The sequence below is a fragment of the Canis lupus genome, chromosome 15, assembly GCF_011100685.1.
Source record: "Canis lupus familiaris isolate Mischka breed German Shepherd chromosome 15, alternate assembly UU_Cfam_GSD_1.0, whole genome shotgun sequence".
Lineage (NCBI taxonomy): Eukaryota > Metazoa > Chordata > Mammalia > Carnivora > Canidae > Canis > Canis lupus.
In genome coordinates, this window is record NC_049236.1 from 22,926,389 (window position 1) to 22,948,324 (window position 21,936).

Consider the following 21,936-nt stretch of genomic DNA (forward strand, 5'->3'; position numbering starts at 1 on the left):
TAAATAACGTTCTCCAAAACTAAGGAACCCTGACAACTTACAGGTGACTTTTCTCCTCAATCATTGCTAGACACTTCCTAATTTCTCTACAAGTAGCATAAAGAAAATTACGATTTTGAACTCTGTCTCTGCTCTAATTTAGGCAAATGACTTTGGAAAATCAGTTAATCCTTCTTAACTCCACTCCTTGGTCTGTAAAGTGGAGATAATACTTAATTTGAAAACTATCTTAAAAATTAAATATCATATGTAATGTTCAAAGGAAGCCCTCAAATGATACCCATTATTGTATTTACTAACACTACCAGAGCTTTGTATCTATCGCAGTTTTAACCTGTAGGCAAATAATTATTTAGCCAGAAAACTTTTAAAAATATAACAGAAGATGTTGCCTAAAATGAGAATATTTCCTTTAAATTCCCCTAAGTGACATATCTTGGATATTCGTTGAAAAGAAACTGGTTGATAGATTTGAGCTACAATAATAGAAAAAAAAAAGTTTTGTTAGAACAAAATATTGTTATTTTTAACAATAACTTCTGTTTGTTAGAACAGAAGATATTGGAGGTAAATGTGTAACTATTGAACTATTTTGGATAAAATGATTTTTATTTTAGAGATAAGCTGTATTTTATTTATTTTTTGAGATAAGCTGTATTTTGAGTACAACCCCATTGTTAAGCTTAGTCTTCTTTAAGGTTTGTTAGTAAAAGATAACCAAAAATTATAGTAGTATACACTTGTATTAATGCATTATTTTTGACATTTCAGAGTGCAGATGATTTGGATCTATCTGTCATTGCCCAGAACAAGAAATGTTTTGACAATGATATTGTTTGTTCCAAAAGTGTTTTGATTTCAGTTGGGGACACTGAAATTTACCTGAATGACACTCCTTACAAACAGGTTAGTAAATTATTTCTTTTAGGATCATTTTAACTTATCCCGAGGATACTGAAAACAAAATAGAAACAATTTAGGATACTTTTCTCTGTGAGTGGTTACAGATTTAGATTTTCTTTTCTTTGTTGTTTTATGTGGCTTCAGTAAATCATACTTGTCTGTTTTATTTTTTTAAGATTTTATTTATTTATTTGAGAGAGAGTGAGAGAGAGAGAGAGAGAGAGAGAGAGAAAGAACACCAGTGGTGGGGCTGGGGGGCAGAGGGAGAGGGAGAAACAGACTCCTAGATATCAGGGAGCCCAATGTGGGGCTCGATCCCAAGAAACATGACCTGAGCCAAAGACAGATGCTTAACCAACTGAGCCACTGAAGCAAACCAGTCTCTTTGGTTTATACTCCACTTCTCCATATTCCAATTCTTTCCTCTTTTCTTCAACCTCATGGTCACCATTCTGGCCCTAGCAACCATCACCAGGTATCTGGAGTATAGCGCCATCTTCCACACAGACACTGGGCTTCCTGTCTCAGTTCTTCCCCTCTTCTCCTGCCATACCACAGCCAAGGTAGCTTTTTTTTTTTTTTCCCTAAAATGGGGATCTAATCTATCAGTCTAGTGCTTCAAGACTTTCAAATGACTTCCCAGTTCTCTGATAAGGCTTTCACCATCCTGACCATTATCACTTCTCCTGCCTCATGTCTCATCACTTTTCTGCTTCCAGCCCATTTCCAGAAGATGGAGCTTTTATTAGTTCTTCAGATATTCTTTTCTTTCACCTCTGTTTCTTCATGAATGTCATTGCTGCTACCTTCATCTGCCTTTTCTTTAATTTACTATTCTGCGGATAGGTCTCATCTTTACTCCTTCCGAGAGCTCCCCTTCATACCTTCAAGCACCTGGTTAGGACACGTATCACACTTTAGTAAAATTACTTGTGTGGTTGTCTGTCTTCTCCATTTGTCTATGAGTTCTATGAGAATTGGGACCACTGTCTCCCTTATTTATTCCTATATTCTTGGAGGCTACCCAGTTTGAAAGAGCGAATACATTTCATTCATCCCTTCATCATCCATACATCTATTCATGCATTCGTCTACTATCTACCAAAATCTGCATTAATTTTTAAGACTAAAATGGTGCAAAGACACTGCACTTGCCTTTAAGGAATTATAATCAGGTGAGGGAACTATTCAAGTAAACAAGAATGTGCAGTGTAACGTGTTATGGCAGGAGTATGTATAAGACAGTGTGAGAACCCCTAAGAAGAAGCCAATCTTGCATGTTTAGTGTAATTGTTAGGCGTGTAGACTTCAGAGTCGGTTAGTACTCACCTAGAACCCTTATTCTACCACTTGCTGGTTGTGTCACTTTGGGCAGGTTTACTTCACCTCTTCAAGTTGTGGCTTTCCAGATTGTAAACTTGGGATGATTATAGAATCTAGTTCTTATAAGTTCATATGAGGATGAAGTGAGGTAATGGATTTCAAGAAATGGCTTTCCTTCTCTCCTTCACCCTCCTTATTTTTGAAGGTTCAGAAGATATGCTCTGGATTAAATGGTTTGAACTGAATCTTGAGAGATGAGTAGGGATATGATCTAACATACAGCTTTTAAAAAGTGGCCTCTCTGTGACATTTAAGAAGAGTGTTTCTCAAACTTTGATCTGTAAATGTGCATTAAAGTCATTTGCAATATCTACTATAAGATCTGATTCCTGAGCCTCACCTCAGTAATTAGAATGGCTGAGGTTGAGAACGAAGATCATTATTAATGGTACCCCCAATTCTTCTGCACGATAAAGTTTGAGAATTAATGCGGTAGATCATAGCTTCTATTTCAATCAGAAATATTGAGACCAACCAGGCAGCAATCAAGCTTGCAGCAAAACAGAGTTTGTATATCACATTGACATCTTTTGAAAGTAATTATTACAGTTTGGCAGAGCCAGCAGCCGGATATTCATTTATAGGCGAAGGTCTAAGAACAAGAATATGTTTCTTATTTTTAAAGAAAAAAACTGAAGAGAAAATAGTAAATGTTCTTGTAGAGACAATTTGGCACATTTTTGAGGTGTAATTACAGTTCAGTGAAGCTTTCAACTTCCAATATTCCCCTATATGCAGGTGTCAATGAATCTCTGTATCAGTTGTGAAGTATGAAGTAAGATAAAGGAAAGTCACAAAAATTGTTCGATCCTAACTAATCCCCTGCTAATATTTTTTCTTGAACATCAAAAGTAAAAATCAGTACCACTATTTTATGGCATATGGATTGCTCATCTAGGGAAAGAAACAAAATCTGTTATTCTTTAAATAAACACACAATTTTGTTTTGTCAAATACGTAAAATATATTTTATGAATTTATTCAAGCTGCACTTCTTTAAATGTTTTAAGTCTCCACATTGATAACTTTCTAACATCATTAGAGTTTGTTGAAAGGGCTATAATTCTCATTGGAAGAGAAGGTCTCGATTTGGGGCAATTCATAACACCATCACTCTTCTAATGAGAAGTGTCTTTACTTCCTAATTTGAGAAAAAAGGAACACAGTATCTCCTTTCGACCAAAGAGAACTGTTTTTCTTATGGTAAACTACTCTATTTAGTAAAATTGAAGGATTTTTTTTTTTACCTCTATAGGCAAATAGAAAAAAAAATCTTTTACATCAGGATAACAGATGCAAAACTAGCCTGAATGAAATCTAATGATAATCTGCCTTATACAAAAATTATTTTTATGTTCTAAAGATATGTCAACCAGACCAAGGGAAATTTAATAGGAAAGTACACAAAAAAAACTATTTTATGGATTACTTACTTGCTTTAATTGTTGCTGATCAGCCTGGAAGATGATCAGGCCAGTGCAGGAAGGTTTTAAAAACATATAAATCAGGGATCCCTGGGTGGCGCAGTGGTTTGGCGCCTGCCTTTGGCCCAGGGCGCGATCCTGGAGACCCGGGATCGAGTCCCACATCGGGCTCCCGGTGCATGGAGCCTGCTTCTCCCTCTGCCTGTGTCTCTGCGCCTCTCTCTCTCTCTCTGTGACTATCATAAATAAATAAAAATTTAAAAAAAATAAAAATAAAAAAAAATAAAAATATATAAATCACGCTTTGATCTAGAAGCTGAGGATACTGCTATAAACTTGACAAAGTACATCTTTCAAGGAGCTAACATTCAGGTGGAGAGAAGACAGATAATAGAGCCAAAGACAAATCCTACAATAGAAAGGTACTGAAAAGTGTAATCAAAACAATAAAAATAGGTTCTATGGCAGAGACGGACTTGGGGCTACACACTTTATGGGCCTAGTGAAAAATGAAAATGTGATACCCCTTGTTCAAATAGGAATTCTTTTTCTCCCTTTGTTTTGCTGTCCCTCTTGATCTGTTATGGTGTGTGTGTGTGTGTGTGTGTGTGTGTGTGTGTTTCCTTTATTATTTAAGGCCTTGCTCACTCAGGAACAAGGATACTCCCAGGTTAGGTGCAGACCCTCATAGGTACGCAGGGTCTTGCCCTATAACTTCAACTTGGAGCTTGGGAGTAGAAGGAAATGAGGTGAGATAGAGTCCATTAACTATATGTTTATACAATATGTGCTGTTATATATAATATACTGAGTACTTGTAAGTTTGAGCTTGATCTAGAAGACTGAAAACTCTTATGGATAGCACTAAGGTTATTTACCTCACCCTAAGGAATGTTTCTAAAATGTCCATTATAGTATAGTATTTCTAAACTATGAATTTTTTATGATCTGGGGGAGAAAAATAATCAAAGGATTCCATATCCCCCTCCTAGTTTTTATTTTACTTCTGGTTAAATTTGCTTTATTTACTTTGATTTCACGACATATTTTTAAAGTTATTATATGAGTTAATTGCAATGTCAGACTTAATATAATCTTTTTTTAAAAAAAGTTTTATTTATTCATGAGATACACAGAGAGAGGCAGAGACAGGCAGAGGGAGAAGCAGGCTCCCTGCGAGGAGCCCAATGCAGGACTTGATCCCAGGACCCCGGAATCACCATCTGAGCCTAAGGAAGACATTCAACCACTGGGCCACCCAGGCGTCCCTTAACGTAATGTTTTACAGGGTATGGCCCCTGCTCATAAGGAACATTGCATATTTGTTCTTTAGGCTAAATGTACTCTAAATTTTTCCAACAGATTCTGCCTCTAGTTTCTCTCTGATATTATTTATAGCACACAAATGACTTTCCTTTAACATAAACATGGTCTATCATTTTCCTATTCAAAAGCTTTTATTGAATGCATTTTGCACATAGATTAGCAGCCCTTGACTGTACGAATAACTTGGGTCTCCAACTGCGCTTGTCATGGAATCTGTGTTCTAACCCTTTGGTGCTCTCTTTAGTCCTGAACAAATTTTGAACTTTCTTGCCCCTAAGTCTCTATTCAAGTTATTACTTTTGCTCAGAGTGATTTCTTCTCCATTCTCATTTCCAGCTGTGTATACCCTCCTATGCCTCTTCCAGACCCATTCATACCCCACTCCTTGCAAGAAACCTTTCCAAGTCCCTTTAATGGAAATTGATCTCCCCTTTCTCTCTCTGTCTTTCTAGAATAGATGGATAGATAGAGATAGATGGATCTGTCTATATGTAGATAATATATCTCTATCTATAGATGTATCTTTCTATTAATCTATTTACCTGTATATATACAGGGAGAGAGAGGAATACAAAGTTTGTGTTTTTGTTTTTCAATTATGCAGGTAGCATCATACATTTTTAGCATTCAATCGTATTATCATCAGCATAGAATTTATGAGTCTGCAGCTATATCCCCTTACTGTACTCTATGTCTGTGCCTTTGTTTATGCTCTTTTTTATAGAAGAAATACCTTCTTCCCTTTGCTTATTTATCCATATTGAGCCCATCTATCATATTGTGTCTTATTACCAATTTATGTATTTCCTAATTCAAACATATTTTATACATTTGCTTTTTCTTTTACTATAGAATTCAGAAAATACAAAGCCAAGCAAAAATATCAGTACATAGATACTTATTGGTGGATATTAATTAATGTTTACACTTTGGTTAGTGAACAAGGAATTCATTTTTTGCTTTCTTCCTTTTTTTTTTTTTTTAAAGAAACGATCAGGTTTTTTTCTGGAAAATAAACCTACATACCAGCTTTGGAAGGCAGGGTTCTACATAGTAATATACTTTCCAGAGAGTGATATCACTATTCTTTGGGATAAAAAGACAACCATTCATATCAAAGCTGGACCCCAGTGGAAGGTAGGTCAATCTAGTTGGTAGGCTAATGCAGATGAGATGTAAGAAATGAAGTTACATTTATTTTTTGATGTTTTATGGAAATAAAATAATTGATATTTTCTTTAAGAAACAAGTTATATTTTCAGAATTTCTAACTCATAACCCTGTGAAAAAAACTTTACCAATTATAGTGTTATGTAAAGTCCTTTTTGACTTTAACCGTGGAGTAACCAATTTTCCAAAGTTACTTAGGTCAGCTTCTTTCTTCCCATCCCTTTCAGTGTGGTTATGCGATATGTTTGTAATACAGTAAGATTCATTTATTACATTCTGCATTCCACCTTTTCCTCCACATTTTGGATTTTTTTAAGTTTGCATACAGTGTATGTATGTAAAAAAAATGTTATGGTCTAGAGTTCTATGGATTTTAGAAAATGCATGGAGTTGTTTATCTACCATCAGAGTTCTATAGAGAACAGATCTCTCCACTCCCAGATTTCTCCCATGTTGCCCCATTATTGTCAACTCCTACTGATTTATTTTTCATCTTTATAGTTTTGCCTTTATGCAACCTCTTGGCAAAATATTTAGTATTAAATATGTTAATATTAAAAATTAATATTAAAGAAGTCTGGCTTCTCTGACTTGGCAAAATATTTAATATTTTAATATTACAATTTAATATTTATTTAATATTCATCCATGCTATTGAATGAATTAATAGTTTGCTCCTTTATACTGTTGAGTAGCATTCCATTATATGGATGTGCTAGTTTGTTTTATTCATTCATGGTTTAAGATTCAGTCTGGACTGTTTAGAATTTTTGGCAACTTATATTTTAAGTTGTTTTAAATATTATTTTCTGTTAAACATTGTATAAATATTATTAAATATGTTATTTTAAATTTTATTAAACATTTGAAATTTATATATTAAAGTTGTTTTTGAAATGTTAATATATTTTTAAAAATCCAGTTTATCTGAAACTGAAATTGAGACTCATTGATATAATCTGTGGCAAATTAGGGAAAAATTGGGATAGTTACAACATATTCTTATAAAAATATGGAAAAGATACATATTTTTAAAGATTTTAATATGTTGTAAATTGAAAACAAGTATATGACAAGTATATTGAAGTCATTTTTTTTAACCCCAAGCCCATATATCTATTGATAGGTGTTTGCTGGATTCTTGCATTTCTTTGATGCAAATTAAAAAATTTAGTCATTGCCATACTTCTTCAGCCATGTTTCTCTGCAATTCGTTATTATGTATCTTCTCTTCCCTACTCTTTGGAAGTGAATCAACCAATTATTCTTCTACCTTTCCCCCTTTACTGCTGCCTTAAAGAGTTGGGTGACCAATGATGGAAATGGCATCGTCTTTGGATAATTTATGTGGCTTCTGAGAGCAGAGGCTGTATGATAAAAAGTCATGACAGTTGCAATCCCAGGGTTAATGTCAGTTTTGCTGAAGACATGGCTTGCTTCCTTCACCATTAGCTAAGGGCTGCATTCTATTCTTCAGTATATGAAGAGAGCATTCATTTTTATTTAATTTCAGTGTTTTAAGGGGAATTTTCATTGTTTTAGGAAGGTCATTCTTTTTCCTACTTTTGGTTTATCTTCTGCCTCTAAGAGTAAAGTATTTCACATTATTTGAGAAAATGCAGTGGGTATTGTTGATTGAGTAATTCATATGGCACTTCCAGTAACCATTTCAAAACTTATAATAACCTTTATAATCATGGAGTTAAAAATATGGTTTTTATTTATGGAGTCTCATGGTGACATGATACATGAGTATTAAGGTTAACTTTTTCTTTAGAAGTTATATTTCGGATGTTTTAGCTTTTCAAAGTATGACCTATAGAAAAATTTATTATTTTTACTGTTTCAATATTTATAGGGTTGCAAAACCTCAAGCATATCCAGAGATGGGTTTTTCGTCATTAAAAATGTATATGTATATGAATATGTACAAAACACATATGTGTACGTGTGCACATAAACAGTAGTGTCTTTATTATACTTCTGCAAGTTACTTACATTATTACTTGTATCAATGCTAAGGCAATGGTAAGTGTAGATAGATAAAATTTGGGAGATGGCGAAACATTGTTAAGAAATTAAAATAACTGTATATATATAATTAAATAAATATAATTAAGTAGATATGAAATTATGTCATCTTGAAACATATTTACATGGTTGTGGAAATTGTTAAAATGCCTATTTTTAATCTTTAAAATTTTTAGTGAATGAGCCCTTCCTTAAATGTTGAAGTGAGTATGGAATATGTTATATTTCATGATCATTTTCTTTCACTTTAGAACAAGCTATCAGGATTATGTGGAAACTTTGACAAATGCACTTCAAATGATATGACCACTTCCAATAACTTGGAAGTGAGAAATGCCCAGGTATTTGGAGATAGTTGGGCATTAGGGCAGGTAAGTAGAATATATATATAATAGAACTTAACATATTTTTTGGTATATTTTTTGCCTCAATCATTTTATTCTTATAAGGAAATTTATGTAGATAATATTTTGTGTCATATTTGTATAGTAATTTAGAACTGACAAATTACTTTCACACTTACCTTCTCCTGTAATGCTTGTGACAATCTTGTAATGTAAAAGATATTGCCTCTGTATGATAGATGAAGAAATTGAGGCTCAGGAAGGTTAAATGACTTGCCTAATATTATATGTCCAGAAAGAAGCAGAGATGTCATTGAGATTCATGTCTTTTAATCTCATGCTTTTCCTTCCATAGCAAATGCTTTATCAATGTATTTCTATTTCTAATAATGTACCTTTCGCCAACTCAAAGCAATGAATAAATGAAGGCATAATTTCTTACCATCTGTTCTCCAGGGATGGGTGTGTGTGTGTGTGTGTGTGTGTGTGTGTGATGAATAGGGAATGGATTATGGATTTGCGGTCAACTACCTTTGAGACAAATTTGAATCAATTAGGTTAGACATATATTTTTTTGAAGGATTTCTTGAGGCATTATAAGTATCCAAGGGAGGGATGAATATGAAGGCTTTACTAACTTATTAACACATAATCTGTTTTTATGTATTAATTCTCAAAGAAATAGTGTCCTATGGGCCACACTTTGAGAAATGCTGAACTAACTCAGAAAACAGAGTCAAATCAGAAATTAGTATTACTCTTTTCTACTCCTTTTCCTTTTTAGCCTATTTTTCTTTCTAATTGAAAGTGGTGTCCACACTACAGCTTTCCAGTTGGTTGCTATTTGGCTAATTGCTTTACCACTTTACCTAATGTATCAAAATTTCTTTAAAAGCATTAAAGGGGGATGGGAGAAAATATTCACCTAATTTAGTAAAATTTAAGGAGCATATTTCAGTATGGTCTAAGCTGAAAAGTATAAACATTTTATTAGTATATGAACTGTCTATAGAGAGATACAAAATCCTTTTTACTATGGCTTTCATATATCTTGTTGCATTTAGAAGTCTCTCAACAAATTCTTACATTTGTCCTTTTAAAATGAGTTAAGGAATAACCAATTTATAATAATACTTAAATATGTGGAGTATCAAAGAATTTTAGACTCCCTGTGATGTGTATTCTTATTCATACCTAATGGCCAAAACAAAAAATTTAAAAAAAAAGTTTTTTATTTGTGAAGTTCAATTTAGCACTTAGATGCTTTCCATCTAAATCCATATGATAAACCCATCATATGATTAAAGCACAGCCTTTGTCATTAGGAATTTAGAGTCTAAGTTCGTAGTTGAGGTAGAAGAATTAACCATGGGAATAGGAGATAGGTGCTTTGATAGAGATGAACACAGCATGGCCTTCATTACAGTCAAAGGAAGGTTCCTGAAGGAAGTGCCATTGTGCTGAATCCTACAAGACTTACAGGAGCCAGAAAAGTGAAGATGTTGGGAAATAGTGTAGCAGCAAAGGAGGGAGAAGTCCATGAGAAGTTGTCAGGAGGACGGGTACCTAATGAGAATTTCAAAAAATACAATATGGCAGTTCTGGAGGGTTTGTAGTAGGCAAAGGCTGGAATGCAAAGTATAGAGCTGCAAGGTATGAGCGCTAGGATCCTGAACTAGTTGGGAGGCTCTTATAATCCAGCTGATAATGATACATCAGTTAAGATTTAGAAAACTATACAAACTTGAGAGGCATTAAAGATTAAAATCTTCAGCATCTGTTGAAAGATTACATTTAGGAAGCTGGAGAATTCAAGAAAGTCTCCCACCTTCCTGGCTTATTGGTTAGATGGTGGCAAAGAGAAGAGGGATGGTGGAGGATAGTGGGGACAGGACAGTGGTGTAGAGATAAGTACAGGCTAGGATGCATTGAGGGAGAAACGACAGAGAAATTTACGTGGAGATGCCAAGTTTTGAGATGCAGGAAGGAGATTTGGGCTGGAAATAGGGCTTTGGCAGTTACTAGGATATATGGGTTGTTGAAGCCCTGAGAAGTATGCGGAATGAGAAAAACAGAGGCTTGAGGACCAAGCTTTGCACAGACGGGAAGGGGGAGAAAAATGGGGAGTAACAGCTAATGAATTAGCAGGAAACACAGAAGCAAATGGGGTCATAAGAAGAAAAAGAGAAGAGACATTTAAGAAAGGCCAAGTAATAAACAGAGTCAAAGGTAGGGAAAGGTCAAGTGAGGTAAAGACCGAAATATAAAGGTCAAGTGAGGTGAAGGCCAAAATAAAAAATATAAAGTTGCCTTTATATTTAGGCAACTCTGATGAAGAGATCATTGATCTCCTTTCCAGGGCGGTTACAGGGAGGTGGATTAGAAGAGGCAGAGACCAAATTGCTGAGTGCGTGACAGGTGAGCCTGGAGACATGTGTGTAGGTGTAACTCCTCAGAGGATGGCTGTGACAGGAATGAGAGAGCTGAAAATGAAAGGAAAGAGAGTCATTTGCTCAATACAATTTTTTAGTGACTGCATTGAGGGCAAATTTAAAGTTTTTAAAAATATTTTATTTATTTATTTGAGAGGGTGAGGGCAAAGTGAGAGAGAGCATGAGCAGGGGAGGGACAGAGGAAGAGAGAAGCAGGCTCCCCGGGGAGCCATTCCAGGACCCTGGCATCAGGACCTGAGCTGAAGGCAGATGCTTAACCAACGGGGAGCATCCCCCCCAGGAGCCCCCATTGAGCCAAACTTAAAAATTGTTGACCTCTACTCTCTAATATGGCCAGAATTTTCATTGTTTGCTTAATTGCTTTCAAAAATAATACAGACTATTGAGTTGGCTGAGCACAGATGCTTTAGGAAAAACCTAAAAGGATGAGAATATGTGAGATGTGATTGTAATGGATGGAGTCAGAATACTTGACTCTGGTTTCAGCGGCAGTGGTCACCCCTTTGAAAACTTCCTCTTCTCCCTTATTTCTCTTCAACAGTGTGAAACCCCAAGTGAATTATTTAAACCCTGTGAGGCACATCAAAACAAATTTCCTTATGCCAAGAGAGAGTGCTCCATTTTGTACAGTGATGTTTTTGCTCCTTGTCGCAATGTGGTAAATGGATACTTTACTAAACTTTCATATTTACGTGAGTACTGCTGTATGTACTAGAGAGATGGACGGGACATAGTTTAGCTAACTGTTGGCTTTTCAGGTGGACTAACCATTGGCAGGAAAACAGATTTGGTCGTTTGTTTTTCTGAGGAAGTGATACATTTAGTTGATTGATTTTCTCCCTCACTCCATCTTATTTAACAGCAGACATTTGTACATAGTATTGGTAATATTCTGTTCTAGGTTATGAAGCTTTTTTACATACATCATACATCCTCAAAGCAGGAAATGATTGGGCAAAGCCATAAGTATTTGTTTTTCTTCAGAGAATATTGCTGCATGGGCATTCTTCTCAACCCAACGTAGAGTTTAAAAGTATTAGTGGTGGCACATTTAAAATGGTCTTAAAAGCATATACCAAGATGGAGTGTGATTCATTCAGAAATATAAATTTCTGAATGCCTTCCCAACATAATAATTTTAGGCCCCAATAGAAGTTGAAAAAATTTTAAGGTATTCAGAAAGATCAATAAAAGTACAGTTGGTGACAGAAAATTCTTTTAATGCCGTGTGCATATGCTAGCAATGAAACAATGAGATTCTACAAAACATCGAAATATTATTATATTGCAGGTGTTGAAATTATATTTTTTGTTAAATCCATTACCTGTTTTGCTAGTTCTTTGATCTTACATTTGCCTGATAAATTCCTTTCCCCTTTGGTCCATATATAGGTTTGAGATATTGAGAACTCTAGGTGGCAGTGTTAAGCTGATAATACCAAATTTTGAAAATCTACCAGTTTAAAAAAAAAAAAAAAAAAAAAATCTACCAGTTAGTTTTCTTTTGAAAGGTTGAATTTTAATCAATTATAGTTAGTGCTTATTGAAATTAACTTATTTTAAATTTCATTTTCAGATTGATGTTACTTCTTTTGCCAAAAATTGCCATGAAGATACGTGTAACTGTAATCTCGGTGGGGATTGTGAATGTTTATGCACAAGTGTGGCAGCGTACGCATACAAATGTTGTCAGGAAGGGGTATCGGTTCACTGGAGGTCGTCCACTATTTGTTGTGAGTACCCCAGTTAGAACATCGTCAGGTGGGAACCTTATAAGGAGATTAAATTGTCTTACCTTAGGACAAATACCATGGAATTCATGCAAATAGAATTTCTTTAAGATAACTAAATTTTCGATTCCTTTGACGATGCAGATAAATTGTAGTTTAGTTAAAGGACTTATAAAAATAAAAATCGAGGTAAGATTTTCTGTTCTGTTTGACGGTTGTCACTTTAACATTTGAACTATAAATTAAATACCGTCCTCAAATTGTTTATGACTTCATTCCCCTTATGGCTGTGAATTTCACTGTTCTGATTCTAAGAAACAGATCTTTTAAAAAGGTGTTTTGAATTTGCTTTCAGATTTGAGTTTATAAACTTTTTATTCACTTATGTAGATGGCAAGTCATCTAAATATTTTAACACTTTCAGTTCACATTTTTTAAATAGGCAGATATATTTGCCTACCTATAAAATCTTATGAAATTTATTACAATACATCATCTTTAGGAATCCTCTTTGCTCAGAGGAAGTTCTCGAATAATGATGTCATTCTGTGTTCTTTCACTTGGTCATGATAAACATGTAGCCATATTATGCATACTTTCAGACAAGTGGTCAGATTCTTATATAGTTTAATATTTATTCTTTTATTTTGTAGCACTTGACTGTGAATATTACAATGAAGGTATGTGACATTTAAATAAAGACTATTACTATAGCATTCTATGGGATATATTTTTAGATTAAAAGTTTTTGAACAACATGGCTGAGAAATAGTTCTTAATTTGGTATATAACTCAATGAAAGCCTTTATTTTCTAAAATGTATCTAAATTTCTAAGTACTTGGGTTAAAATAACAACAATGTGTAAGTAAGTTATCAGCATTTAAGAAGCCCTCAATAAATGGTTTTTGTGTGACATGAATGAGTTGATGAATGAAGTTAGCTAATTTTTTTAGGTAAAAAAGGATGAAAAGCATGTACCAAATGCTTATCTTTTACCACTATTTATAAACATAGACATTATTCACAGATACGTCATAGATGTCAAACAAACTGTAAGTGTGATTATAATATAAGGAATTTATTTCATCATCACTGAAGGCAAAAAATAATTATTTACATATTACCAGAATGAGAATTTATTTATCAAACAGTATAATGGATCTCTCCTAGCCCCACCAAGCATCTAAATTTGCAGTGAGAAGTCTAAGAAGAAGTGTTACCTAGAACTAAGTCATAGATATAAGAAGAGACAGTGTTATATCCTCAGTGAAAATGCCATATATTGACAGAATTTGAGCCAGCTTTTTGTCCGACCTACTTATTGAGGAAGGCATAGCCATGTAAACGTAATTCAAATGAGTAAGATGATCCAGTACAGTGCTCATTTTGTCAGTGACTGGACAAATTCTGGACTCATGATGGGATAAATTAGAGTAATAGTAACGGGAAAACTAGGCCATTACAAAACCCAAGGCAACTAATCAAAGACATTTTTGGTGCCTTACTGAGCTAGGGAGAAATCTGTCAGCTATAAATACCTAAAGAAAGCCAGATAATTTTAGAGAAGTAGAGAAAATGGATTAAAAAGAAAATTGACATTTTAGTTTTTGGTTGCTTTTGTTACATTCATGGAAGTTCGATGGAGGAAAAAAAAAACTCAGCGTTAAAAAAATTCAGTGGTAGTTAGAGAAAATATAAGCCAAAAATATCTCCTGTTGAGGACTTTACACACACACGTGTGCACACACACACACACACACACTCCACATCAATCCTTTGGATGTCATGCTTAAACTGTGACTGCTTCCCTAATATTAATAATAGTAATATTAGCAATAGCTTTTATCTTTAACTATTTTACTTATAATTTAAGCTTCAAAATTTGCCTGTAAGGTATTATTATTATTAACACTTTATAGAGGAGGAAACTGAGGACCAGAGAGTTTAAAATAACTTGGCCGAAGTCACTTAGCCAAAAAGTGTAGGAAAATGAGATCTGTAAGTGATCTGCATTCAGAACCAAGGGGCTTGACTTCCATGCTACGCTGCCTCGTGTACGGTTAACACATCCCAATCTAGGAAAGATCACTACACACTGTTACCATGTGCTCTACACCATGGACACAGACATCAGTTTGAAAAAAATGCTCCAGTAACTTCCTTACTTAAGAATTCCTGCCTCACACAGTTCTGCTGCAAAAATCTCCATCTGTGCCTTTGTACTTTCTGGCATTCCTTCTGCAGTCCTTTGGATCCCGAAGCAGAATTTTCTATGAATATTGATTTTCTACCTTTTGCTACTTGGTACATTTTGCTTTCTGTCAACAAGCCTGCTGCAGGACTAGTGATGGTTCTTTTTTCTGAAGTGTTATAGGATTCTTCAAACCGGTTCTTTCATGTCATCTATAATACTATATTGGCATATTCAGAGGGTGAACACAGCGTATTTAGCCCCCATGAGACACTGATCAATTCAGTGGAGTGACAGGGGAATCTATTTCTTGTGATCAAAACAATAGAAAAAGCATTAACCTGACAAGGAGAGTAGGAGTTTATAAAAAAAATAATGCGATGAAGATTGATGATTGAAGGGGAATATGGAATTGAGGAGATTGTTGATAGTGGTCATGAAAAGAAACTAATTTCAAATGACCATTTTTAATTTGTCAAATTAAGTCATCCCAAATAATTTAATAGATTTTTAAAACCCATTAGTCTTCTTCAGATATTCAGAACTGATATATTTTTCCTTTATTAAATACTGGGCACTGTGTGATCAAGCTAATGTAGAAATAAAGAATTGTGATTCTGTAGAAGGAAAACAAAAAGGTAGGAGAGTTCAGAGGTTACAGTTGAGCTTATTCCAATAATTCTTTAATGCCAAGACCGTATATAATATCTTCATGTTCATTTTATGGCATTTACTAAAAATATAAGTATTTTATTATTGTGTGGTTGTCAGCAAGCAAGGACTTCAATATTCCACTAAATATTGTTGTGTAAATTTTAAGTTCACTTATTATATTAATGATGAATACTTAAATGCACCAAAGTTTTTGGAGTATTTCTTTGTTATTAAAATGTAATCCCATTGAAATGACAGCTCGAATTGTAAATCTCCCATGCCAATTTATAATCTCTTATTTGCATTTAACTAGGGCTTGGAGAAGGGCCGTACATGCTGGCAAGTTATGGACAGAGTGGCCTTATTTTGGGGGCCAATATGACCAGTAGAAGCATTTTCTCTTTGCCAAGGAGTAGTATTCATGGCAATTTATTTTTTAATTTTATGATCACTCCAGGCCTTTTTAAAGAGAAGGCATCATGTAAGTATAGTTTCCAGTTGAAAATAGGAATTTTATTTTCCATTTACATTTTTTCATTTGTTCATGCAGTAGCTATTAATTGGGGATCTAATATGATTATGGCATTTTTTTTAGGTGTCCTAAGAGATAAAAAATAAAATAAGACCCTGGTACATGAACCAGCTATCTCTTTTGTATGTAAAATCTTTTCTTTTTTTATCTCTTGGCATATATACGTTAGAATTGCAATTACTTGATTGAATTTTTGGTCCTATATAAAGCACAACTTAAATTTTCATAAAAACCATTGTAGACCTGATTAGAAATTTTTGAAATTTTGATTTGACATCAAAGTTAAATATTATTAAGAAAATAAATCAGAATGTTATCCTTGTATGGCCTTATCTGTCCTCAGACCTGGTCCCACATTTACCGGTTTGCATCTGTGGATCTATACTGGTCATATCCACTTGGTGCTCATTCTAACCAGTGGTTGGTGTCCCTTTCTGATCTGGCGATGCTCAGGCTCTGTTATTGCTATACTAGCACTACTTAGAATCATGTATGAGGTATTGTATGAACTTAGGAAATATTTATTAAATGAATCAGATTTAACTTTTATATTTATTCTGAGAAATCTTCCAATTTTTTATTTAGAATGAATTGCTTTTTTCTAGTAAAAAACACTCCTTTAGTTCTTTTTAATCTATGAAAACACCTATCTTTTTGCATCTTCTAGTGCTCAGCAGAGGGACTTGCAAGTTTTAAGATATAATCGATGCCTTTAGAATCGATTAAGTGAGCTCTTTATTTGATAATTCATAATAATTGATGTTTTTAATATAAAAATCCTAATGGATTTAAACTAAAAAATTCAAACTTAAAAAAATTAAGATCTAATAAACCTAAAATTTCAATTCAAAAACCTTTATATCATGGGTTTTACAAATATAAGGAAAGCATTTTGAAATACTTAACAAAAAAGGATGACACTTCTCAAATGCTTTATAGTTTGTTCATTAGCCATTTGATCATCTATTGGGAAACAGACAATAATGTTGAAAGAGTAGTTTCTATCCTAATGCAACAATATCACTTGCAAGAATATTTACCCATTAAGAACCCAGTGATATTGAAATGCAATGACATGCCTAAATGGGATCTATTTCCCTATTCTTTGATATCACCCAATTTAGCCATTGGGAGATTCTGTGCATTTGAAAATGTTAAAGCTTGTAAATACAAAATATGTGTCCAATTAACCATTCAATTCCTTGTATGAAATTGTGTGCTCTGGGCTCCTAGGTTGATATCTCCCCCCCCCCCCCCCCCCAGGGACATGAGAAATCATTTAAAGAATAGAATTCAGCAAAGACTGATCTTTTGAGCTGTCACTGTTATTCATTATATTAAAATATTAATTTTCCTTTTAGAGCTCTTATAATTCATTTCTGAAATCATTAAGATTAGTATTAATTATATATGACAGTTGTATAGTTCTATTTTTCTCCACTTTATAAATATATTTATAATGCTGATGTTGATGATCTGCTTTCTTCAGAGAACCCAGGGGGTGTCAAACACACTGCTCTATGTTTTACAGCATTGGCACTTATTTCCTTGGAATCTGCTGAAAGGCCAAACTATTTTCTGTATGTCCATGATGATGACACTCTTAGTTTGGAACTGTGGCAGGCGAATTCAGCCTTCCATCGGAGAGCCACATTTTTCCACCATCAGGGGCTCTGGATTCCTGGTTACAGTGCATTTGAGTTATACAGCAAGAAAGGCTTTTTCATCATCTTCACAGATTCTAGTGTCAAAGCATCAAAATATGATGATTCCGAAGAATTCAAACATTCAAGTAGCTTCAGCATAGAAGGTATGGTTATTGAGATTTTCACAAGGAGAATCAATATATAATTTACATTATGGCAAAATATTAATCACATTTCAATTTTTAAGTCATTCCTAAAGGAGTACAAGTAGATCAAATAGTATGACCTTGGGTGAGTAGGTTTCTTAACCTCTTTGTCCTTCAGTTTGTGTGAAATTAACATAAGGAAAATAATAATATCTACTTTGTAGAGTTAATTATATCACATAAATTAAGTGGTAAACAGCTTAAAACAGCCCTAAGTAATGTTACTTTTAATTGTGGCCCCAATTATTGCTTTCAGTAATATCCGGATTTTGGAAATAGAGTTTCCTCACATCTCTTGGGTCTACTGTTTGTACTTACTTTTTCTTTCCTAGAAGATAGCTTCTCAATAACCTGATTCTTAATGATAAAGACAGCATGTCTATCTCTGTCTTTTGAATAGCAGGGTATCTAGTTCTATTGATCTCTGGAAGATTTCCCTGGTTCAGTGGAAGCCTGACTTTGTTTCTAGAAATTCTTACAATTTTATAACTATTGAATTTTCTGAATTTCAGGGAGGAATCTTCACTGCATCATCTGATGTTTAAAAGTCATGATTTATTTTCAAAATCTAGGAGCTTGACATATACCTTGGGTCTCCCAAAGAAATTGTTTCATTTTAACACTTCATTCATTTCATTCATTCATTTTCCTTTTTTCTTGTGGATAAATTTCTGCAAACCTTCATAGTCTTTGGATTTTAGAAATTCAGACAAGCTTCAATTTTTTGCCTATTAAGAAGGGTTCCTGTACTGATTAGAAAATGAGTCACTGACATGCTTATTACGACATTCTATGGAGTAGATATGATATTTTTACCTGAGTTTACTTAAAAATTGAACATTATGAGCCTCTATTTCCCCTCCAATCTAGAAATATGCTCCATTAGACTAAGACCCAGTGGCCCAACCTGAATTTTGGAGAAGTGCCACCAAGGGCATTATCAGCATGTCAGAAACTGGTATCTTTGTGGGAAGGAAAGACCCCTAAGAAACTCTAGGGGTCTACTCTAGTCTTGGAACCAATCCTCTGTCAGGATCCACAATTCCAGTGACCCAGACTTAATGGCCACTTGAACATTTGGATGCATAGATGCCTTCTGAAAAGTTTTATTTCCCTATTCATACTTTGGAATTGCATTCAGTATCCAGAATCTGAGAAATATAACCTCTACCCTGAACTTTCTCCTTTGTGGAGCTCTTCTTCAGAGATAATTTTGGACTGCTACAGAAAGACTGTTTTATGTTGTAGGAAGAGGAAACTACTAGCAGAGTTTGCAGGAGAAAACTCTTCAGTCTTCAACCAAGGGAGGTTTTATAACTGTTAAACATGTATTATTAAAATCCATTCATTTATTTCTGTCATCAGATAATACCTATCATGCGCAAGGCAACGCTGTAAGTACTGTGAGAAGAACAAAGATGGAATGCTCTTCCTAGGTTTGATGTCAGCAAACATGTCTTTGGTCTTACCATTTTCCTAATTGTTTGAATTTGGCAAGTCATCTGGCTCCTGTGAGCCTCAATTTTTTCATTAATAAAATGAAAACAATACTCAACAGGCTTACAAGAATAAGATAGAATAATAGACAGAAAATTACTTTGCAAAAAAGTAAATTTCCAAACAAGTATTCTGTATTATTATGACGTGTAAATCATGAGAACCCTCCGAATGTAAAGAGAAAAGATTTTTAATTTTCTTGGCTTTCTCCAACTGCTGGCTTTTTAAAATCTTTGGAAGGTAGACTAACAATTACATGTTCAATCTTACCATGAAATTCTTTCATCACCAAGCAATTGCAATTCCTTTTCCCCTAGTGCTGTCTTTTCTACGGCCTTACGGTCAAGGAGGGGTCAAACCCTAAAAGGGTTACTATCATAAATCATTACTTTTCAAGCTGTACATCAAAAATATGTGCAAATAGAGACTTTATTTTTTTCCCCAGAAATCCAGGCAGCAGTGCCCTACAGGAGGATGTGTGAATGGAGATATGAACCTTGTGCCACTCCCTGCTTTAAAACATGTAGCGACCCTGAAGCACAAGCATGTAAATTTCTTCCACCGTAAGTCATGTTTAACTATCCATTGAGCACATTTCAGTACTAGCAGATTCTTCTCTCAGTGGATTTTTTTAGAACTTTAAAATTAAAAAAAAAAAACTTCTCAAGAATAATTTGTATGTGCTCTATACTTCTAATGAGGCCATTTCATTTTATTCAAGCAATAATTATTGAGGGTCTGCTTTGTGGCAGGAAATCTAGCTGATACAGATATAGCAGTGAACAAAACAGTTAAAGTACCTGTCCTCATGCAGCTTATACTTTGTTGGGTTAAGGCAGAGAGTAAACAAATAAAAACATAAATATGTAATACAATATATTGTTAGATGGAGATACGTGTTATGGAAAAAAATAAAGGAAACTAAGGGAGACAGAGAGCATAAGGCATGTATGTGTCTTTGCTCATTAATGTAGGGCGGCCAGGGAAAAACACATGAACAAGATAGTGCATGGTCAGAGATATAAAGGAAATGAGGGAACTGGCCAAATGGATATCTGGGGAAAGAGTCTTTCAATCTGAGAACAGTGCAAAGGTCCTGAGGTAGGAATGTGCTTAGTGCATTTGAAGATAACCAAAGAAGTCAGTTAGTTGGAGCAAAGTGAGCAAAATTGAGAGGTAGGAGCTGAAACCAGAGAATCACAGTGTGTGAAAATCATACTGGGCCTTATGGTTCATTGTGAGGACTTTGTTGTTGTTTTTTATTTTCTCTGAAAATGCCCTAGTATATTTTGGACACAGGAGTCACATGATTTGATTTATGTTTAAAAAGTTCCTTGGGCTGTTGTACTGACTGATGGGAAGGAGAAGGACAAGGGCAAAGCTGGTTAGTAATTCAAATAAGACACAAAGGGGATTTAACTAGGTGGGTAGCCCTGAAAGTTATGAAAAATGTAAAGATTCGGAATATATTCTGAACTTAGGGTCATGAGTTACGCTAATTTAATATCAATTGATTTCGTATTAAGAGAGAAAAAGGAGTTAGACTCGAGTGTAGACCTTGGCAGTCTGTAGGTCGGACCATATAAAATTGCTGCTTTTGTAGTAAAAACTGGTCAAATATTAACAAATTCAAGGGGTTCCACTTACTGGAATGACTTAGTTGTTGTTTACCGAGGTAAGGAGGATGTTAGGAGGAGCAATCTGCAGGTTAAGTCGGGGATTTAATTTTTTTTGAGTGGGGAGGGAATTTAATTTTGAGGATTTTAGATTTGAGTCTGAAAATTATTCATTTAATTTGACAAAACGGAGAATAGGAAGAGGCAAAATGGAGACAGAGCATAAACAGCTTTTCTCTCTTTTTTTAAAAAGGAGTTTTGCTGTAAAGGAGAACAAAAAAAGGAACAATAATAGGAAGGAATTTTTTTAAAGGATCATTTTACATGAGGCATTTATGAGCTTCTTTTCTCTGACAGAACCTGGCACTACAAAAGGTCCTGGGCATATGAATGAATGAGACACGGCACTTCTTTTAAGGAGCTCCCAGTCTTTAGGAAGAAGATAATGATAATACAGTGGGGAGAGGGCTAAGCAATAAGGACACCAGCTAGCACCCTGTGGTGTTTGTAGCAAGGGCTGTGAAATGGGTAATCACTTTATCCCCATTTGCAGGGGAAAAAACCCACAGAGGCGCAGAGAGGGGACACAGTTTGCTCTCAGACAGTTTGCAGGGCCCCTGATGCCAGGCTTTTAACCTCAACGGGGTATGAAGTGAGGTGGGAGCAGAGAGAAGGGCATATTTCTATTTATTTTCCTAAAAACAAGAACAGCCAATTCTTTATGAAGACACGGTCAGCATTCACTTGGACCTCTTGTATTTGCACACCTATTTCTTGCCTCTTCGGGGAGCCATCAGAAGGAAGGGACACAAGGGTGGGGGGAGCAGAG

The 21,936-nt window shown here is 34.7% G+C and overlaps 1 protein-coding gene across 1 annotated transcript in view; it reads left to right on the top strand.

Moving 5' to 3' along the window:
* The window catches only part of OTOGL (otogelin like), a 131,289-nt gene that overhangs the window by 65,792 nt on the left and 43,561 nt on the right, over positions 1-21,936 (top strand). Inside the window, exons 26-34 of the mRNA XM_038558530.1 lie at positions 772-906; positions 6,024-6,173; positions 8,489-8,608; positions 11,576-11,692; positions 12,611-12,767; positions 13,418-13,444; positions 15,924-16,091; positions 17,674-17,952; positions 19,937-20,054. Of these exons, the coding sequence (XP_038414458.1) occupies positions 772-906; positions 6,024-6,173; positions 8,489-8,608; positions 11,576-11,692; positions 12,611-12,767; positions 13,418-13,444; positions 15,924-16,091; positions 17,674-17,952; positions 19,937-20,054 (1,271 nt within the window). The remainder of the gene's footprint in view (positions 1-771; positions 907-6,023; positions 6,174-8,488; positions 8,609-11,575; positions 11,693-12,610; positions 12,768-13,417; positions 13,445-15,923; positions 16,092-17,673; positions 17,953-19,936; positions 20,055-21,936) is intronic.